The sequence below is a fragment of the Ranitomeya imitator genome, chromosome 1, assembly GCF_032444005.1.
Source record: "Ranitomeya imitator isolate aRanImi1 chromosome 1, aRanImi1.pri, whole genome shotgun sequence".
Taxonomy (NCBI): Eukaryota; Metazoa; Chordata; class Amphibia; order Anura; family Dendrobatidae; genus Ranitomeya; species Ranitomeya imitator.
In genome coordinates, this window is record NC_091282.1 from 492462163 (window position 1) to 492483637 (window position 21475).

The 21475-nt window shown below is 43.9% G+C and overlaps 1 protein-coding gene across 2 annotated transcripts in view; it reads right to left on the reverse strand.

Annotated features, from left to right (window-relative positions):
• Positions 1–21475, reverse strand: part of FOCAD (focadhesin) — a 458830-nt gene that overhangs the window by 331558 nt on the left and 105797 nt on the right. For both annotated transcript variants that reach the window (XM_069765982.1, XM_069765975.1), the window contains exon 11: positions 13545–13811. In XM_069765982.1, the coding sequence (XP_069622083.1) occupies positions 13545–13811 (267 nt within the window). The remainder of the gene's footprint in view (positions 1–13544; positions 13812–21475) is intronic.

Below are 21475 nucleotides of genomic sequence, written 5' to 3' on the forward strand. Positions count from 1 at the left end.
TCTTTCCTAACACCCTCATGCCAGACCGAATCGTATGAGGGCCCGGTTGTTGAAGATTCCCCACTTCCCGCCGAAGGGCTAGGACCTTGTCCTGGGGAAGGATTGATAGGGCTTGAAAGGTGTCGAAGATCATGCCTAAAAATGAGACCTTCCGGGACGGCTGTAGGGATGACTTCCTTAAATTTACCAGCCAACCTAGACGAGAAAGGGTGTCCAGAGTGAAGCCGACATTTTCCCTGCAAGATTGAAAAGTCGGTCCCTTGATCAGCAGATCGTCTAGGTATGGCAAGACAACTATACCTCGGGAGTGCAGAATGGAAACCACAGTAGACATGACTTTTGTGAACACCCTGGGAGCGGAGGCCAGCCCGAAGGGTAATGCCGTGAATTGAAAGTGTAGATTGTTTACGGCAAACCGGAGAAATCTTTGATGAGGTGGAAAGATGGGAATATGTAGATAAGCATCCTGAATGTCTACTGAGGCCAAAAACTCTCCCTTTTCCAGAGAGGCGATGACTGACCGGAGAGACTCCATCCGAAAGTGACGAACGCGGACAAACCTGTTTAAGAGTTTGAGATCTAGGATAGGCCTCACTGCTCCGTCCTTTTTGGGCACTACAAAAAGATTGGAATAAAAGCCCTGAAACCTTTCCTCCCTTGGAACAGGAGAAATGACACCGCTGATACGAAGGGACTCTACGGAATTGAACAGGCTTTGACGAAGAGACTTGGACCTGGGAAGACGGGATGGAAAGAACCGGGGAGGAGGCAGCTGAACAAGCTCTATTTTGTACCCTGATGATACGAGCTCTCCAACCCACCGGTCGTGGATTACCTGAAGACAGACCTGGCGAAATAAAAGTAGACATACGCCTACTCTGTTGGAGACACCCAGAGGAGGCCTCCAGTCACTTAGCCGAAAATCTTTGAGTCCTAGATCCTCTGGATCTAGTAGACTGGGGACGCATTCTTCCCCCCTGGCTGGCCGTATAAGAGATCCGACCGTCTCGGTCCTGATTGGGTCGACCCTGCGCAGGAGAGCCTGATGCTGCAGCCCATCTAACATTGCGAAAGGTTCTAAAACGGGCCTGAAATTGGCGACGAAAAGGCTGTCTAGACCTCTGCTGAGGAAGAAACTTACTCTTCCCTCCTGTGGAGTCAGAAATAAGCTGATCCAGCTTCTCTCCGAACAAACGACCACCCTGATACGGTAGGGATGTAAGTGATTTTTTAGAGGTAGAATCAGCCCGCCAGGACCTTAGCCAAAGGGCCCTTCTGATGGCAATAGCATTAGACGCAGCCGAAGAAGCACAATCTGCCGCATCTAGAGATGCGTTAATCAGATAGCTATCAGCCATTGCTACCTGAGATGACATTTCTGCCAATTCTGCTGACAAATTACCTTCTTGGAGAGCCTTAGATAACGACTCTGACCAAGATATCATAGCCCTGGCAACCCAAGTTGCTGCAAAGGAAGGAAAAAGTGCTGAACTTGAAGCCTCAAAGACGGAACGAGCCAAGCTCTCTATAAGACGATCCGTAGGATCCTTAATCGATGAGCCATTAGGGAGAGATAGCAACGTGTTAGAGGCTAAACGGGACACTGGAGGATCTACAGAAGGATTTTCTGCCCAATTACTACAAAGTTCCGAAGCAAAGGGATACCTAGCCTTCAGAGCTCTTTGCCCTGAAAAACGCTTGTCCGGGTGCTCCCGGTTGCGTTGAATCAGATCCTCAAACTCAGGGTGAGAGGAAAAGACCCTATGGGCCCGTTTAGCCCGCTTAAATGAGACCTTATGATCAGAGGATGAGGCGAGCTCGTCCTCTATCCCCAAAGACTGATTGACAGCCTTAATCAGGCTATCTACCGACTCCTGAAAACCAGGTTTCTCAAAATTAAGAGACCCTTCTGACTCGTAATCAGTCTCAACTTCCCCGCTTTCTGCAGGGGAAGGAGAACGAGATACGGAACTCCAGGATGCGGAAGCACCTGAGTGCCTGGACGACGCTTTGCGAATCCGCTTTCCATGCGTCTGTCTAGAGTGAGCGCGGCCCCTGCAGGCCGAAGGCTCCTGAGACCCCGAGGCCCTCTCCGAGACAGATGGACTACCGTCCCTGACTGCCGGGGTCTGCAGAGATTTGATCGCTTCAGTAAGGGACGCCATGGATTGTGACAAGGACGCGACCCATTCTGGCGGAGCTGCCCCAGCATCTGCCTGAGGGACCGGAGCCGGAGAGACTACAGGAGAACTGGCAGGGGGGGGCTCCTGGGCGCGTTCAGAGTCACAGGCCTCGCAGAGGCGATTACTTTGGGCGTGCGGAAAAGGGGCACGACAAGATACACAACCGGTAAAAAGAACCGTGTGAGTCTTAACCCTTCTAGACATAACGATCCGTAAAGCTATACCCAGGGCCAGAGACTGGGACAAAAAGAATGCTTCAGCCCGATGGAGGGAGAAGCACTTACCCCAGTCCTGTGTCCCCACGAGTACCGTGATGGATCCTGAAAGCATGATGCAGAGCCAAAATGCGCTGTCTTATATGCACAGCAGGCCTGAGGGGGGAGGGACCGCCAAACGATGCTGCGGCCTGGAGCAGGCCCAAAGCGGGGCCTCAATTTTTCCCCCTCAGAGAGAGAAGCCAGAACCGGAAGTGACGCGCCGGAGGGGGCGGAGCCTCACAGCGTGGTCTGCTGGACGGAAGTCCCGGGCTCCAGGAAGCTGCCCCACGCCCGTAGGAAGCCAGGCAGGGCTGAAGCCTCTGGGGGGACAGCGGCGCCGATCATACCCGCAGCGACGCTCCTAACGCTGCGGCGCCGCCCGGATCACGCTGCAGCGCCGCTGAAGCCGCAGCGCCGGCCCAGCTCACCAAGAAGGAAACAGCGCCGGCCTCAGCAAAGCCAAAAGGGCACCGCACTCCTGGAGAACGCAGCAGCAGGTAATGCCAGGAGCCCCCCTTGTCACACCGCACTCAGCGAGGGGTAGAACAAATGACGGTGCAGGAACCCTATCTCCATTATCCCCAGGATAAGGAGAGGGACCGTCCACCACCCCAGCTAACACCAGCAGGGGTGTAGAAATCAGGGGGGAACACACGGACATCTACGGGCACCTGTACAGCCTGGAGTCTAGCTACCTCAGGGTGGTCAGGGCCAAGTCCGGTGACGAATCCCACGTAGCGGGAAAGGATACGTGGAGCAACATCGCACGTACTTGCCCGTTGATGGTTTGGGGAGATCGGACCCTCAAAAAGGTCCGTCGCCCCTTCAATCCAAAGATGTTGAAAATCGGGTCCAAAGATCCAGGACCCAGAGATGCGCCTCCTTGAGACACTAAGCATAAACTGGAGTCTCTGGTAGCCAGTGTCAGGGTGTATACGATGTTGGAGGAGCTAACTTTTTTTCAAGTTTACTTAGTGTCAGCCTCCTGGCGGCAGAAGCATACACCCACTGTCCTGTGTCCCCCAATGAGGCGAAGGAGAAAAGCGGTGCTGTGGTTTAAGTACCCTTAACTGCTGCCGTTAAAAAGGCGTATTGGCGGTCATTAAGGGGTTAAATCAAGACTATCACCCCATCTCCATTGCTGATCAGATTATTGGAGTTACGAGGATTTGTATAAATCAATTACTTCATTAAAGAGAAAAAGAGGAAATTAATAGTGTGCGTGCACCTCTGGTGGTGACCAACAACTCACAGCTTGAAGTACTGAGAAAAACTGCTGAAAAACTTCACCATATCTTACACAAGGATGACCAGCTAAAAACAATATTCAAAGATCCTCCATTGCAGTGCTACAGACATCCTCCTAATATAAGAAACATCATGATCCGAAGTTCAATGCCCTCGGATACACCAAGAGGGACATATCCTTGCAATGGGAAGAGCTGCAGAACCTGCACTTTTGTACAGATGGAAGACAGGATACAGATCCCCAACACACAGCAAGACTACAAGATTCCCGGGACATTCACAAATTCCTCTTCCAATGTAGTGTACCTAATTCTGTGCACTATGTGTCCTATTGGGGGTCTCTATGTTGGAGAAACAGGACAGGAACTGAAAGCAAGGATGAGGTCTTATTGCTGCACGATTACAGATTAAAAAAAAAAAAAAAAAAAAATCACAAAAACATTGAAGGGTCTAGGAGTGCAAACTTCGAGTCTTTAATTGCCTCTACACGGGACCTAATCTGTCAGGAGGATTTATCACTCACTGCAAAGTCTGAAGAATCTGCTGGAGAGACCGTGAGGGCACTGGGCCTCTGATCCTACATGGATATTGGCGCAATAACACTTTCACACCACTAATCTAAACCAATTAAGGATTCTCGATCTAACCTCAGATTGTCTGTTTATTAAATTTCCATTTATCATGCCGTGTCTCTGCTCTTTTTGTGTCTATCTGTATGTCTTCAGATCAGACTTTCTTCTATCCTGTGTGATGAAGACCCCAAAGTAGTCCCGAAGGCTTGCTGTGTAAATCATTTATTTTATTTTTGTTAGTGATTTAAAAGGTATCATAACTACAAGATTATAATTTTGTCTCTCCCACTGATCTTCTTTTTTTCAACTGGCTAACTTGGTACCAAAACATTTTTTTTTCACATCTTTAGGCTATGACAGAATTCTGTGATGGCTACTCTGAGAACAAGGAGCCCACACACAATGATGCATAGAGGTGGAGTTGAAATGTGGCCTTGTATTGGCAAAATTATTTGAGATGGGAATACCCCTATAAATTGTCATCTACTCAGATGCTATATCAAAAAGTCATATGCAAATGATATGTACAAAAAAGCAATATGCTAACCTGACCTGAAAATCAGCACCTAACTAGAAAGATTTACCTTATCTAGAGACATTTCTGGTAAACCAATAGCGCTTTAAGTCTATGTTCACAAATTGAATTGTTGCTGCATATTTTCTGCAGTCAAAACCTGCTCTCATAGCAGTCAGGCTATATGCACAAGTTGCGGATTTGACTGTGGAATTTTCTGTGCAGATTCCGCATTTCTTGGCAAGAAATACAGGTCAGAATGTGCTCTTTTTTTATGCGTTTTTTTTGCAGACTTGCTAACGATTTTGTGCCAATTTCATCCTTTTTTTTCCATCCTTCTATTATGGAATGGGTGCAGAAACGCAGCAGATCCGCAAAAAGAAGTGACATGCTCCTTTTTTGAATCTGCTGCGTTTTCCGTGCAGAATTTTCCGCACCATCAGCACAGCATTTTTTTGCCATTGACTTACATTGTACTCTAAATCACCTGCAGATCTGCAGCATTTCTGCGCAGAAAAAACGCTGCAGATCCGCAGGAAATCTGCAACGTGTGCACATAGCCTAAAAAAAATCTGCTTACAGGTTTTGCCGCAAATTTGCTGCGTTTTTATTGTCTCTTGTGCATGCTGATAAAGTTTAGTGCCCCCTAAAAATAAAAAAAATTAAAAATGATGCAATTTTTTTACGTTTTTGCACCAAAAACCACTTTGGCAGTGTTTTTTCATCCATAGACAGCAACGAGTAAGTGCAAAAACACAGCAAAACCTGACACCTGTGTTTTTTGCTGAGTTTTTGCACTTATTTACTCATTGCTTTCTATGGGTGATAAAACAATGCAGAAATGCTGACATGCCGCAGTTTTCAGGAACACAGCAGTTTTCCAATTCAGGTATGAAAAAAAAAAAGCAAGGAGTTTGCTGGTACAGTAAAACGCAGAGTAAAATTTAAAAAAAGCAGCAAAAATGCAACGTGTGAACATAACCCAATACAGAAGGCATCTGCGTGACTTGTATATCTGTTACCTAATTGGAAGCATTCACATATGTAAAGTAAGAGAAAATTAATGCAAATTATTTTTGATAGATGTGTTTTTAGAGGTACAAAGTCAGGCTTAAAAGGGGTGGCCACCTTTGCGGACAATTGTCATTTCTTACTTATAGGCATGCATCTTTGGCTATGAGTCATTTTTCTAATTCGGTTTTATTAAAATGTTGCACATTTGCCTTCTATAGACTGTTACAATGTCTATTGCTGGGAAGCGGACCTTCACCTCTCGGTTGATGTAGACGATTGGGAACGAGCCATCTCCTCAACGTACTCCTCTACTATTTCGATGGCATTCAAGAGTCGTTCTACACATTGTTATCTCGGTGGTATTATACTCTTTCTAGACTGGCCTTGATCAATGCAGACAACTCCCCATTTTGCTGGAGAGATTGGAACCCGGGCAGATTGGAACCCTTCTGCATATTTACTGGTCATGTCAAAATTAAACCCTTATGGGCAGAAATTTCATCCCTGGTAGGGCAAAATTTTTATTATTTAAAATCTGCCCAAACTCCTCAGTTTGCCCTACTCTCTTTAAACATTAACCCCTTAGTGACGGAGCCAAATTTTTGAAATCTGACCAGTGTCACTTTATGTGGTAATAGCTCTGCGATGCTTCAACAAATCCCAGTGATTTTGAGGTTGTTTTTTCGTGACACATTATACTTTCTGATAATGGTAAATTTAGGTCAATATGTTTTGTGTTTATTTATAAAAAAATATCAAAAACTTGAGAAAAATGTTAAAAAATTAGAAATTTTCAAACTTTGAATGATTATCTCTTTAATCCAGATGGTCATACCACAGCAAACCATTAATAAATAACAATTCACACATGTCTGCTTTACATCAGCACCATTTGTAAAATGTTATTTTATTTTGTTAGCATTTTAGGAGGATTAAAAATGTAGCAGCAATTTTTCATTTTTTCAAGGAAATTTACTACATTTATTTTTTAGGAACTTATCCATGTTTGAAGTGACTGTAGGGGTCTCATATATTGGGAAACCCCCAAACGTGATATCATTTTAAAAACAGCACCCCCTGACATATTGAAAACCGCTGTCAGGTAGTTTATTAACTCTTCAGGTGCTTTACAGGAATTAATGCAAAGTGGCATGACAGAAATGAAAATGTGTATATTTACCACCTAAATGTCTTTAACTTCTGAACAGATTACTACAGCCATCAGACTGTAAAGGTAACGTCACACATAACGATTTCGTTAACGATATCGTTGCAACGTCACGCTTTTTGTGACGTAGCAACGATCCCGCTAATGATCTCGTTATGTGTCAGCGACCAACGATCAGGCCCGTGCTGGGAGATTGTTGGTCGCTGGGGAATGATCAGGACCTTTTTTTGGTCGCTGATCACCCGCTGTCATCGCTGGATCGGCGTGTGTGACGCCGATCCAGCGATATGTTCACTTGTAACCAGGGTAAATATCGGGTTACTAAGTGCAGGGCCGCGCTTAGTAACCCGATGTTTACCCTGGTTACCCGGGTGCTGCAGGGGAACTTCGGCATCGTTGAAGACAGTTTCAACGATGCCGAAGTCTTTCCCCTGATCGTTGGTCGCTGGAGAGAGCTGGCTGTGTGACAGCTCCCCAGCGACCACACAACGACTTACCAACGATCACGGCCAGGTCGTATCGCTGGTCGTGATCGTTGGTAAGTCGTTTAGTGTAACGGTACCTTAAGGCCGCTGTTTGGTCATGAATTGCCATGGCAAACATCAGGACCACAAAATCAAGATCTGAGGATTTAATAAATAAAATGTCTTTACACAAATCATATGAAAACAAATTAGCTTTGACAAACAATTGCTTCAACAAATTTGCTAGAAAATGGCGCCGTTGGCTGGAATTAGTAGGTGTTGCTGTTTTAGGTTTGCACTTGTGCTCTGTACTTTAGCTATACAGTCCAATTGATTTGTGCAAATCTTTTGTTTCTGTACTTTACATATATGTATTGAGTTGTTGTATGTAAATCCTTTCTTTTCCTTATTCCTTTCCCTTTTTCTTCTCTCTTCCCTCCATCCCGATTATAAAATGTTAACAAAATTTATTGGGAAACAATGTCTATTGCTGGCTGCAGAATGAGTTACCAGATAATATGCCGGTCAGCCCACTATAACCGTGAGATGAGGAGTTTGTAAGTCGTATCTGTCTTTTCCTCCTCTCAGGGAAACAAAGAACCTACAGGGAAAAAAGGTGAAGCCCGGTGGGAAAAAAAAGACTTTTAGCCTTAAATAAATATATTTTAGTAAAAAGAAGGCCCCAAAGGGTGCACAACCCCATTACATGAGACAATGACGACACTCCTTGCACAGAAACCGCACATTACACGATAATAGGAAAATATAGGCGAGAAATAAGAGAATCCTGATGGAAATACCCCAATCTGACAACCAGGAGGAGTGCAGGGGAGAGAAAGGGTGAACTACAGACATTGCAAGCCCTGAATTATCCAACAGCTGGATAAGTGCACAGGACTCATTAGCTCCAGACATAAGTGGGCCGCTCAGGAGCTGGTGAGGCACGTTGCTAAGCAACAGGGGGCACTTTACATCCCATCTCGTTCCTAAATATTCAGCAGCTAGGTCATCTGTCTAATTAATATTGGGTGTTTTATCCGCACATTCTCGTCTCTGCCTTTTTATTGCATGTCATTTTCCACTGTCCATTGCTTCAGTCAATGTGTCAAGAGCGGCTGTTCTCACCACTGTGGGTACTGACATATCACCGCACACCCTCACAATGGAGGGACTGGCATTCTGCAGGGCAGACTGGGTGGCAGAGATGTTAAGGTCAAAGTTAAAAAGGGAAAAAGTATGGGCGAACCTCAGATCTCATTTTAAAGCATTCTTTGTGTTAGGCGAACCAAACTTGCCAAGGTGACAAACAGCAACATCTAACATTATATAGGTAACCTGGCAAGCGGTTTATCCCCTATAATTTAGTCGGACCGCTTCATCAGGCTCCCAATGACCCCTTTAAAATGAAATCATTTCCACTGGATACCTCCACATACAAGGTTTACAGCTTTCAAATAAACATAAATGACAATTCCATAGTATAAAACAGAGACAAAGTTACTTGACCTCAAATCCCAACATTGCAGAGAGAACCATTTTCATTTTCAGAGCAGTTCTAGAATACCGGAGTATAACATTTGTAGAAGGGGCAGAAGAAAGGAAAAGGAGGACTAATAAGGGACAGCATCGCCAATATTCTATGTGTAATTAGATGTGTGGGCAGCCTGGAGGATCCAACCAAGACTCCATACCTTCTCAAATGTGCAAATCAAGTTACGTGTATGATGGACGACTCCTTCCACCAGATTATATTATTTATACTTCTCCAATACATGGAGGTTGTGTCTAACCAATGAAATGTCAGAAGTTTACAAGCTTGAAATAAGATATTAAAGATGCCTATGAATGGGAGCAAGTCGGGATCCACTCATCTTTAGATAATCCCAATATACATGTATACGGGGATCTGTTAACTATTTCATTGCATACAACCTTTCTATCAAGGAGGTGACCTCGTTCCAAAATGGGCCTATCTGTCTACATTCCTTCATCATATGCATCAAATGAGCCTCATCATCAATTCCACACTTAGGATATCGCCATGGTGCAGAATGCCCTATCTTGTGTAAAAAAAAAAAAAAACCTTGGGCTCTGTACTCTGTGAATTAAACATAGTTGCGAGCCTTTGGGCCTCACAGGGAGGTCATTTAGAAGCAGTTTCTATAACCTCGCTCCATTGATATAGGGCCTACATCCGCCTCCCATTTACCTGTAACGGTCATAGGGGATCACCCAGTTGGGATGACAATAGGCACTCATACATGGCGGAAATTAAACCCTTTCTATACCTATAGAAGCAATGGTATCTATTAATAGTACCGATTGACCGAGAGCCTGACGGATTTGTAGGTATTAATAAAAAGTGTTACAAGATAAACTGAATTCCTCTTGGAGCTGTTGAAAACTTTTAAGGACAGAGTTTGTAAAAACTTGTACTATCAACCAGATCCCAATCAGGAAAACCCATAAAGGGAACCTGTCAGGTGATCTTTAGTATGTAAACTGTCCGCAGTGCGCTGTTAGCGATACAGTGCGCATTATCATGTGCAGAAAGCACGTTATATACTGTACTTATATCGCACCTGCTCATTTATAGGGGTGTGCTTCATTTCATTCAGTCACAGCACATGAGCGGATACCCAATCAACAGTGCACAAGCGCAGCTCCACAATATATATAAATATACACTGCGAAACGAGTGACGTCGGCGCAACTCCGGGAACCTCATTCATACTGCGTGGGCAGCGACAACTGTGACTGAACGAAATGAAGAACACCCCCTATGACTAAATGAGCAGGTACAATATAACTATATAAAGTGCTTTCTGCACATTATTACAGCGCCGTTTTTACTGGAAAAAAAAAAAACACGTGTGAGTGATGTACACTGCATCACTAAACGCACTGGGGACAGTTTACATGCTATGAAATGACAGTTTCCCCTTAATGTTTATACTTCACCCAAATTGGGATTACGCCATAGTGGGGTGTATTTGGTGAATCCCTAAATACCCATAAGTTTCTTTCCTCTGTCCCACACTTTATACACGAACGCCAATGTTGGAGTAAGTGGACTCCCTCCAGGAGAGATCTCTGACTCCACAAGACACAGAGGTGAGGCCCATTTCATATTCTGTAAAGAGCACCCGACTTGCCCATGTCATCTCTACTTCCCCCTCAATGGAGGTCTTTTAATTGGGATGCAATAAAAAACAGCCATGGATTAGGAGTATCCAGTGCACCCTCATCCTTTTTTTAAGGGGGTGCCATGCCTCTACCCCCCTAAAAGTGTATAGTTGTGTAATAAGTTATGCTGCTATGTATATAGTATGGTACTATGTGTATACAGTGACAGGGTAAGTGTAGTGCCCTTAGTCTGACACTAGATGGGGCACAATATCATATATAGTTATGTAGGAGGGGCTGTCTGTGGTGTAAAGTGTCTTCCTGTTTAGAGTCAGAAGGGCCTAGTGCAAATTTGGCAGCAGTGTTACCACAGTTCGGGACAGAAGCTAGAGAAGTGGTTCTTGACCAGTACAGGGACACAGGTCGCTCACCATGTGATAGACCATTGCTTGGGCAAACGCCCTCCATATCGGTGCGAAACAGACGAGGGAACCCTCAGGTGTAGTGAGCTTGACCAGGGAGGACGCTGTGTTCGCAGGAGGCGATACGACCCTGTAATGTACTGCAAGACGTAGGAGAAAGTGTAGGGAGAATGGAGAATGCGAACGGTTTGCAACCTAATGCTGATGGTGTAACTGACTGGAATGTGCTGCGACAAGTGAATAGTAAAGGTCATCATTTTAAGTTGGAAAAGGACTCTGTCTCTTGTTCTACAACGGAAGCAGTGGAACTTCAGCCAGCCCGATGGGACCCAGATGGTGCAGAGGGTGAAGCGAAAGGTATGCCGCAGAAGAGACATTGTTTGCATGTAACTGGAGGTCGGGACACATGTAACCAGTTATACTAAGCCATGACTACGGTCCTGGCCCTCCCTTTTACACTTATTACGTTGGAGAGTTTGCAGTTTTATTTGAGCAAGCTGTTTACTCCATATTAATTCCCTGAACATGGTTTACTTTACGAAATATGGGTGGAGGAAGCCAATAAGGAGCATTATGTAGCACATTACAATTGTGGCATAAGAATCATCTTGATAACATCTATAAAATACCCAATGACCCCTTTATTACACATGTTTGTTGCTGCAGTGTGTAAAGTAATGCTTCATTTTGACGTGCAGGTAACTGGACTAGTCCGAAAGCACCGTAACTCATCCTTGTGGTTTACTGACACCATGTGTGGATGTGGAGAAAAGATATAAAAGGGAATAATCATAATAATAAAACTTTTTTTTTTTTTAACACACAGCAGCAACACTTATATGTCATAAAAGGATAATAAAAACATTATTAGGCGTCTAATACCATTATAAGGATAAATCCCCTTGACAGGCCCACTTTAATTTTTACAAGCAGTTTATTAACTCCCAGCATGCAGTGATTGGAAAAGCTTAATGTAATGGTCATAATCCACAATGCACTTCTCTTTGGTATGGTGTGTCTAGCGGAATTCTGAATGTAGCTTTCTGTCTGAACAGCCAATGAACTATCAATTTCATTAGGGTAGATAAGTATTCATACATGTACTTTAAGGGGTTACTGCAAGATCAGGTGTTATACAATTAAGATCCTTTCTCTTGGCAGCTTATTGATAGTTCTACTTCACACAATGAAGCAAACTAGCTTTGTCTGCTATGGGAGGGGTTCACGTGCCATCTTGCCTTCAGCACTTCCTGTAAAGTGCCCTAGAATAATGGCTAGTGGTGGGATCAGCATCAAACAGGTCATCTACTGGTTGTTCTCGGTGAGTGTAGTGGGCAATGAATTTGGCATAGAAGAGTCCCCAAGGTCGCGAGATGGCACAGCACAGGTCGTGAGGCCAACACGAAGAATACTAGGAAACGTAATCTTATGAAGCAGACATAAAATATTGCATGCAAATATAGGCTTGTAACGGTGGATTTGGGGGCCCAAGAAGAGGCTGAAAAACAGGTCACTTTGTTGGCTGGTTAGCAAAGTTACTTATGTTTTTTGCCATACTAAAAATTACAATGAAAGACCCTTGTAAAGTGTAACAGTGGTTTCAGGAGAACTTGCAGCAGAATGTCGGTGTCTGCCTCTAGCTCCTCCCTCCTCCTCTCGCCATAGAACTTTATGAGCACCAACTGCCGTCTATCTCAGTAATGGGAACATTTGTGTTCACTGAATACAGATTTTACCTGTGAATGGAGAACTTTGATACGGATTGATCAGTCCTGGTGGAAGAAGGAGATTTCTCCGATAAGCTATATTGCACAAGTTGCTTACTTTCATGCGTGCTACTCATTTATGGTAGAAAATAAAACATTCTCTTTAGACTCTGGTGTAACGGCCACCTGAATATGCTGTCTTATGTAAGAGCAGCATATTACATAGCAGGACCGCTCTGCTAATAGCCCGGAGAGGAAAAAAATATATTCTTTGTGTCATTCAGCTAATAGGCATGATGATCCTAGTTATGTGGATTAGTTGTATACATAAGAGCGCACCACTGCCTCCCATAGTGATGATTAACACACTATTCTCCATTAATGCATAGACCGCAGAAGGTCAATCATCACTTTGGCAGTTTTCATAGTTTATCGTGTCACTGAAAGCAATGGACATTCATTCATAAATGTATTTACTATTGGAGTACAGAAAGAAGGGAGCCATTAAGGGATTTTAGGTCTCAAACATCAGTCCACCACCTGATCAAACCCTTCTTATACAACTTCATTTTTCCCCATAGCAGAAAGCAACGCAACATCGGACACCTTCCAGGCCCTGGCCATGGTTGTCACGTTTAGATCCGTCCTCCAAACACATTATCTGGTAGAAATTGCAGACAGAATTCTGTCCTAGGATAAGGTGACTTGTAGAAAAAAAAGCAAGTATGATCTGTCAAATGACACCAAACTGACACTTTAAATGTCACAGTGTATCAAGGTCAAAAATGTAAATTGTTTATACATTTGTTGCTGAGATAAGAAAAAAACAGCAAAAACAACAACAAACAGTAGAAATAAATGCTTTGGTACCTGAGAAGGATCAGCTTTGGCAACTTCACTGGTGATTTTTAGAACTTTTCTCAAATTTGGTCCTGTCTCATGGATCAGTAGATATCCCAGCAGCAGGGACACATGTGTGGGAACAGAGTTTGTGAAAGGAAGCACTGAAGACAGAGATGTCAGCCAGGTGAAGGAAGCAGTGCCACCACCATCAGCTTTCAGCATGTTCAGGACGTTCAGCGTGACCGTCAGTGTGCAGTACCAGGTAGTCACGGGAAGAGGCAGCACCACACAGGCCTAGGTAAAAACATGACGAAAGGGAATTATGAATGGCCATCACTATACAATTCTTATTCACAGTCTGGTATTATCAAAGACTTGTCAAATGATTTTCATCAGACAAGTTATGACACATTGTTCCAAACGGATTTTACTTTTGTTTGCTTAATTATCACTATGTGTAATTAAAAATGGGAATATTATTTTAATAACTCATCTGCTGATATATCAGTGCTGACAGTAAGCGTATGTGCACATTGAGTCTTTTGGAGCAATGCCACTACAATGCTTGATGGGAGAAAAGTGCATGTCACTTATTTGAAGAGTCAATCCAAGCGTGCAGACCCCCACCACCAACCTCAGCGCTGACAATCTGGCCAATTATGTCAAAGAAAAAATTTACCACATCAGACTGGAAATTTTCTCCCGATGTCCTAGCATAATGCATTCTCCTCCCTCCCGTATGACATCTAGCTCACTTTATGTCTTTGAACCAGTCACCGAAGAAGAAGTTAACCGGCTCCTTGCATCTTCTCACCCTACTACCTGCAGCAGGGACCCTATTCCCTCACATCTCCTCCACTCCCTTTCCCTGGCTGTCACCACTTACCTAACTAAAATATATAACCTCTCTCACTCATCTGGTATCTTACCCTCCTCGTTTAAAGCAAACCTTTTGTGAAGTAACCTAGAGACATTGTCAGGTTGGGGTTCATTGCAATGCAGTAATTCAGCTACATAGGAGCGATCTGAGCATCACCTCTATGTAGCCGAGCCGATCAAGTTGTAGCAGCTTTTACCTCTCATGGAGGCTATTTAAACATTCTGAAATTTTAAAAAAAGGCTTTTAAAAAATATGAAAAAATATATATATATAAGTTTAAATCACCTCCCTTTCTCCCCATTCAAAATAAAACAAAACAAAAAATCAAATATACACATATTTGGTATCGCCACGTTCAAAATCGTCCGATCTATCAATAAAAAAAAAGAATTAACCTGATCGCTAAACAGCATTAAGATAAAGTCAAAATGCAAGAATGACTTTTTTTGGTCGCCGTGACATTGCATTAAAATGCAATAATGGGCGATCAAAAGAACGTATCTGCACCAAAATGGTATCATGTGTGGGATTGCACTTTTTTGCAATTTCACCGCACTTTTTTTTCCTGTTTTCTAGTACACGACATGGTAAAACCAATGGTGTCGTTCAAAAGTACAACTCGTCATGCAAAAAAATAAGCCCTCACATGGCCATATTGGCGGAAAAATAAAAAAAAAGTTATGGCTCTGGGAAGAAGGGGAGCGAAAAACGAAAAAGCAAAACAGAAAAATGCTCCGGGTGTTAAGGGGTTAATCTATATTTGCAGTTTTCAGTTAATGAGATTATCATGCTCTGTGGCAGCCTGTGGGCAGGACTTTATGTGGTGCTCTGATTAGATATTCATCCTTATGGGCTTATGATCATTCAGTGACCTCCTATTTTACATACTGCCCCTAGTAGGAAATCCATCTGTAGATTAGGTTTTCAGTACCATCTCTATGCCGATGACACCCAATTTTACACATAGTCTCCTGGTCTCAACCCTGCATAATTACAAAATACCAGTCTTTCCGCTGTCTCTAATATTATATCTTACCTCTACTTAAAGGGAATCTGTCACCTCATTTTGGCCCTATAAGCTGCGGCCACCGTCATTAGGGGCTTAGCTACAGCATTCAGGTTTTATTATACTCACCCAGGGGCGGTCCGGTTCGGTCTGGGTCCGATGGGTGTCAAGGGTCCGGGTCCTCCCATCTTCATACAATGTCATCATCCTCCTTGCTTCCTGTTGCGACTCCAGCGCAGGCGTACTGATTTGCCCTGTTGAGGGCAGCGTAAAGTACTGCAGTGCGCAGGGGCTTGGACTCTCTGACCTTTCCCGACACCTGCGCACTGCAGTACATTGCTCTGCCCTCAACAGGGCAGATAAAGTACGCCTGCGCAGGAGCCGCGGCAGGAAGCAAAGAAGAGGACGTCATCGTATGAAGATGGGAGGCCCCGGACCCAGACCTGCGACGCCCATTGGACCCGGACCGGAGCAGACCGCCCCTGGGTGAGTATAATATAACTTGTTTTTCTTATCTTTCAGGTTACATCGGTGGCTTATCTACAGCATTACAGAATGCTGTAGCTAAGCCCCTAATGGCGGTGGCCACAGTTTATAGTGGCAAAATGAGGTGACAGATTCCCTTTAAAAGTGAATCTGTCAAACTAAACTCCTTGCGTTTCCTCCACTAACCTACCTATGCCCAATATTGCCAGTTCCTTGTGTGGATAGATGGTGGGTGAACAACACGTACTATACATACATAGTGTAGACAGGACAAATTGTAGTAACATGTACCATACATACACAGTGTAGAAGGGACAGATTTAAGGGTGTGTAATGTGGATCTATCATTACTCCCAAGTACCATCCCCGCTATCTTGGGGTCACTCTTGATTCAGATTTTTCATTCACCCCTACATCCGTTCACTCACTTTCTCATGTCACCTACACCTCAAAAACAAATATAAATATAGAATTCGACTTTTCTTATCTTTGACTACGCAAAAACTCCTCCTGTGTTCCTATTCATTTTTGTGTGCACTACAGCAACTCTCTACTGATCCAATCTCCCTCTCACTAAACTCTCTCCTCTCCAATTCATCCTGACTGTAGCAGCTAGGATCATATTCCTGTCCAACCACTACACCGATGTCTTTATTCTGCGCCAGTCACTGAACTGGTTGCCTATCCGCTGCAAAGTCCAATATAAAAACGTATTACTCTCACCCACAATGCACTCCATGGTTCAGCACATCTCCTCCCTCGTCTCAGTCTACCACTCTACCTGTGTCCTGCGTTCTGCTAATGACCGAAGACCAACATCCTCTATAATCCAAACCTTCCACTACAGTCTCCAAGACTTCTTGAATGCTGCACAAATTCTCTGGAATGCACTGCCCAGGACAATTCGATTAACCCCTAATATCCACAGTTTTAAGCGTGCCCTAAAAAAAACATTTCTTTAGACTGGCCTACCGCCTCACCTCACTTATCTAACTAACCGGTTCATACAATGTTATATAAATACCCTATTTATTATAATGATGGCTGAACTATACAATACAAGCATTTTTTACCCATTTCCTTATAGATTGTAAGCAGGTCCCTCACTCCTCTTGGCATCTATTTTTATATGATTATTGTTATGATGTAATGTCTTTTATTGTCTGTACAAGTCTCCTCTAAAATATAAAGAGCTGCAGAATATGTTGGCGCTATAGAAATAAAAACTACGGTATTATAAGAGTCTACTAATGGCATAATCCTCCAAACTAGCCACATATGCTATTGTACCCCGACATCTGTGAAGTACCTGGAGCTGAGCTGCAATACCGTACACAACCGGCGGTTTCGTAGTGATGAAGCACTCTTAAAAGTCACAAAAAGGCACTCTATATAGGGGACTGTTTTTTCAGCCAGTACTACCATACATTAGATATAAACATGAAATGTCAAAATATTTGAGAAAAGGAAAAACTCCCACCAAGACAATAAATGAAACATCATTCATGTAAAACCTCATGTCAGTAGCAACTAATTGCACCATGTGTAACTCTTTAAAGGGTCAACACTTTCTGTACTTTATCATCTTGCCAAATGTCCCTATTTTTATCAAACAAAGACACTGATCCTAAGATAACAGAGTGCACAGGAGCAATCTATCAAGTTGTGTAGTGGCTTGGCATATTCACTTAAGCACCATATTGCCATTATTTGTGCATTTCATGCAACCTTTCAGTGATTAACCCCTTAGTGACAGAGCCAATTTGGTACTTAATGACCGAGCCAGTTTTTACAATTCTGACCACTGTCACTTTATGAGGTTATAACTCTGGAACGCTTCAACGGATCCCGCTGATTCTGAGACTGTTTTTTCGTGACATATTGTACTTCATGGTAACATTTCTTCAATATTACTTGCGATTATTTGTGAAAAAAACGGAAATATGGCGAAAATTTTTAAAATTTTGCAATTTTCAAACTTTGTATTTTTATGCCCTTAAATCAGAGAGATATGTCACGAAAAATAGTTAATAAATAACATTTCCCACATGTCTACTTTACATCAGCACAATTTTGGAAACAAAATTTTTTTTTATTAGGGAGTTATAAGGGTTAAAAGTTGACCAGCAATTTCTCATTTTTACAACACCATTTTTTTTTTACGGACCACATCACATTTGAAGTCATTTTGAGGGGTCTATATGATAGAAAATACCCAAGTGTGACACCATTCTAAAAACTACACCCCTCAAGGTTCTCAAAATCACATTCAAGAAGTTTATTAACCCTTTACGTGCTTCACAGGAACTGAAACAATGCGGAAGGAAAAAATGAGTATTTAACTTTTTTTGCAAACATCTTAATTCAGAACCATTTTTTTTATTTTCACATGTGTAAAAACAGAAATGTAACCATAAATTTTGTTATGTAATTTCTCCTGCAAATACCCCATATGTGGGGGTAAACCACTTTTTGGACGCACCGCAGAACTTAGAAGTGAAGGAGCGCCGTTTGACTTTTTCAATGCAGAATTGGCTGGAATTGAGATGGGACGCCATGTCACGTTTAGAGAGCCCCTGATGTGCCTAAACAGTGGAAACCCCTCAAGTGACACCATTTTGGAAACTAGACCCCTTAAGGAACTTATCTAGATGTGTGGTGAGAACTTTGAATGCCCAAGTGCTTCACAGAAGTTTAGAATGCAGAGTCGTGAAAATAAAAAATATTTTTTTTTCCACAATAAAGATTTTTTAGCCCCCACGTTTTTATTTTCACAAGGGTAACGAGAAATTGGACCCCAGAAGTTGTTGTCCAATTTGTCCTGAGTATGCTGGTACCCCATATGTGGGGGTAAACCACTGTTTAGGCGCATGGCAGAGCTCGGAAGGGAAGGAGCGCCGTTTTGGAATGCAGACTTTGATAGAATGGTCTGTGGGCATTATGTTGCGATTGCAGAGCCCCTGATGTACCTAAACAGTAGTAACCCCCCACAAGTGACCCCATTTTGGAAACTAGACCCCCCAAGGAACTTATCTAGATGTGTGGTGAGAACTTTGAATGCCCAAGTGCTTCACAGAAGTTTATAATGCAGAGTCATAAAAAAATATATATATATATTTTTCCACAAAAAAGATTTTGTAGCCCCCAAGTTTTTATTTTCACAAGGGTAATGAGAAATTGGACCCCAGAAGTTGTTGTCCAATTTATCCCGAGTACGCTGATGCCCCATATGTGGGGGTAACCCACTGTTTGGGCGCACGGCAGAGCTCAGAAGGGAGGGAGCACCATTTGACTTTTTGAGCGCAAAATTGGCTGTCGTGTGTGGAGACCCCCTGATGTACCTAAACAGTGGAAACCCCCCAATTCTAGCTCCAACCCTAACCCCAACACACCCCTAACCCTAATCCCAACCTGATCCATAATCCTAATCACTAACCCTAACCATAATCACAACCCTTACCCAAAAACAACCCTAATGTCAACCCTAACCATAACCCTAATCAAAACCCTAAATCCAACACACCCAATCCTAATCTCAACCCTAACCTCAAACCTAACCCTAATCCCAATACACCCCTAATCACAACCCTAACCTTAACCTTAATCCCAAACCTAACCCTAATCCCAAGCGTAACCCTAATGCCAACCCTAACCCTAATACCAACCCTAATCCAAACCCTAACCCTAATCCCAACTCTAACCCTAACTTTAGCCCCAACCCTAGCCCTAACTTTAGCCCCAACCCTAACCCTAAGGCTACTTTCACACTTGCGTCGTTTGGCATCCGTCGCAATCCGTAGTTTTGGACAAGAAACGGATCCTGCAAATGTGCCCGCAGGATGCATTTTTTGCCCATAGACTTGTATTGCCGACGGATCGTGACGGATGGCCACACGTCGCGTCCGTTGTGCACTGGATCAGTTGTGTTTTTGCGGACCGTCGGCACAAAAAAAGTCCAATGAAACGTTTTTTTGTACGTCGCATCCGCCATTTCTGACCGCGCATGCGTTGCCGTAACTCCGCCCCCTCCTCCCCAGGACATAGATTGGGCAGCGGCTGCGTTGAAAAACTACATCCGCTGCCCACGTTGTGCACGATTTTCACAACGTGCGTCGGTATGTTGGGCCGACGCATTGCGACGGCCCCGTACCGACGTAAGTGTGAAAGAAGCCGAACCCTAAATTTAGCCCCAACCCTAAATTTAGCCCTAACCTTAGCCCTAACCCTAGCCCTACCCCTAACCCTAGCCCTAACCCTACCCCTAACCCTAATTCTAGCCCCAACTGCTGTTCTCCTGCCGGCCAGCAGATGGAGACCGATGGCGGGCGCACTGCGCATGCACCCGCCATTTTCTTCTCCCCGGCAGCCAGGAGGAGCAGCAGGAGGACCCAGGGACACAGGTGAGTATGCTAGGGTCCCCGAATCCCCCTATTTCTCTGTCCTCTGATGTGCGATCACATCAGAGGACAGAGAATTACACTTTACTTTTTTTTTTTTTGCGGTCGCCGATAAACAGTTAATTACCGGCGATCGCAAAACAGGGGTCGGTAAAACCGACCCCGATCATGTTCTTTGGGGTCTCGACTACCCCCGGCAGCCGAGACCCCAAACATTCTCCCGGTGCCGGCCGGCGGGCGCACTGCGCATGCGCCCGCCATTTTGAAGATGGCGGCGCCCATCGGGAGACACGAGGAGCATCGGGGGAGATAGGTGAGTATTGGGGGGCTACCTGGGACCCCTTTTCTCTGTCCTCCGATGTGCGATCACATCGGAGGACAGAGAAATTAAAAAGAGATCGCGTTTTTTTTTTTTGTTTTTTTGCGATCGCCGGTAAACGGTTAATTACCGGCGATCGCAAATGCGGGGTCGGTTAAAAACCCCCCGAATCATGTTCTCTGGGGTCTCGGCTACCCCCGACAGCCGAGACCCCAGAGAAAATCCGACTCTGGGGGGCGCTATTCACTTTTTCCACAGCGCCGTTAATTAACGGCGCTGTGGTTTAAGTACCCTTAGCAGCCGCCGTTAAAAGGCGTATCGGCGGTCGCTAAGGGGTTAAACACTTAGTAGGAACACTAGAAATAAAACTCTTTTGCAACGTAGATATGTTTTGTAGTGAAGGTAATACTTCCTAATCTGAAGATTACAATCTAGACATTAAAGGGAAATTTTTATGTTAATCCATTAAGGACGCAAATATTTTTCCATTTCTTCATTAATGTGCTCCACCAGCCATAGCTTTTGAATGTTTATTCTTCAATGTAGCTACATGAGGGTTTAATTTTTTTTTTTACAGAACAAAGATTTTTCTTTTCCTTCTGTGACGGATTGTACAGGGGAATGGGTGTGTCGACTTCACTCACCTCTGAGGATGGGAGAGAATGACCCAGCAGGGATCGGCTCTCTGGTGCCACCACTTACCCTAGGTCAGTCAGGGAACTGCACCGAGGGCAAATAGTGGCCAGAAAGGCTTCCCTTATAGCAGCGGTCCCCAACCTTTTTGATCTAGAGAGCCACATTCAGCACTGAGAGTTGTGAGCCACATTCAGCTCTGAGGAGGGTCACGAGCAACATCCTGCTCCTGTCCAC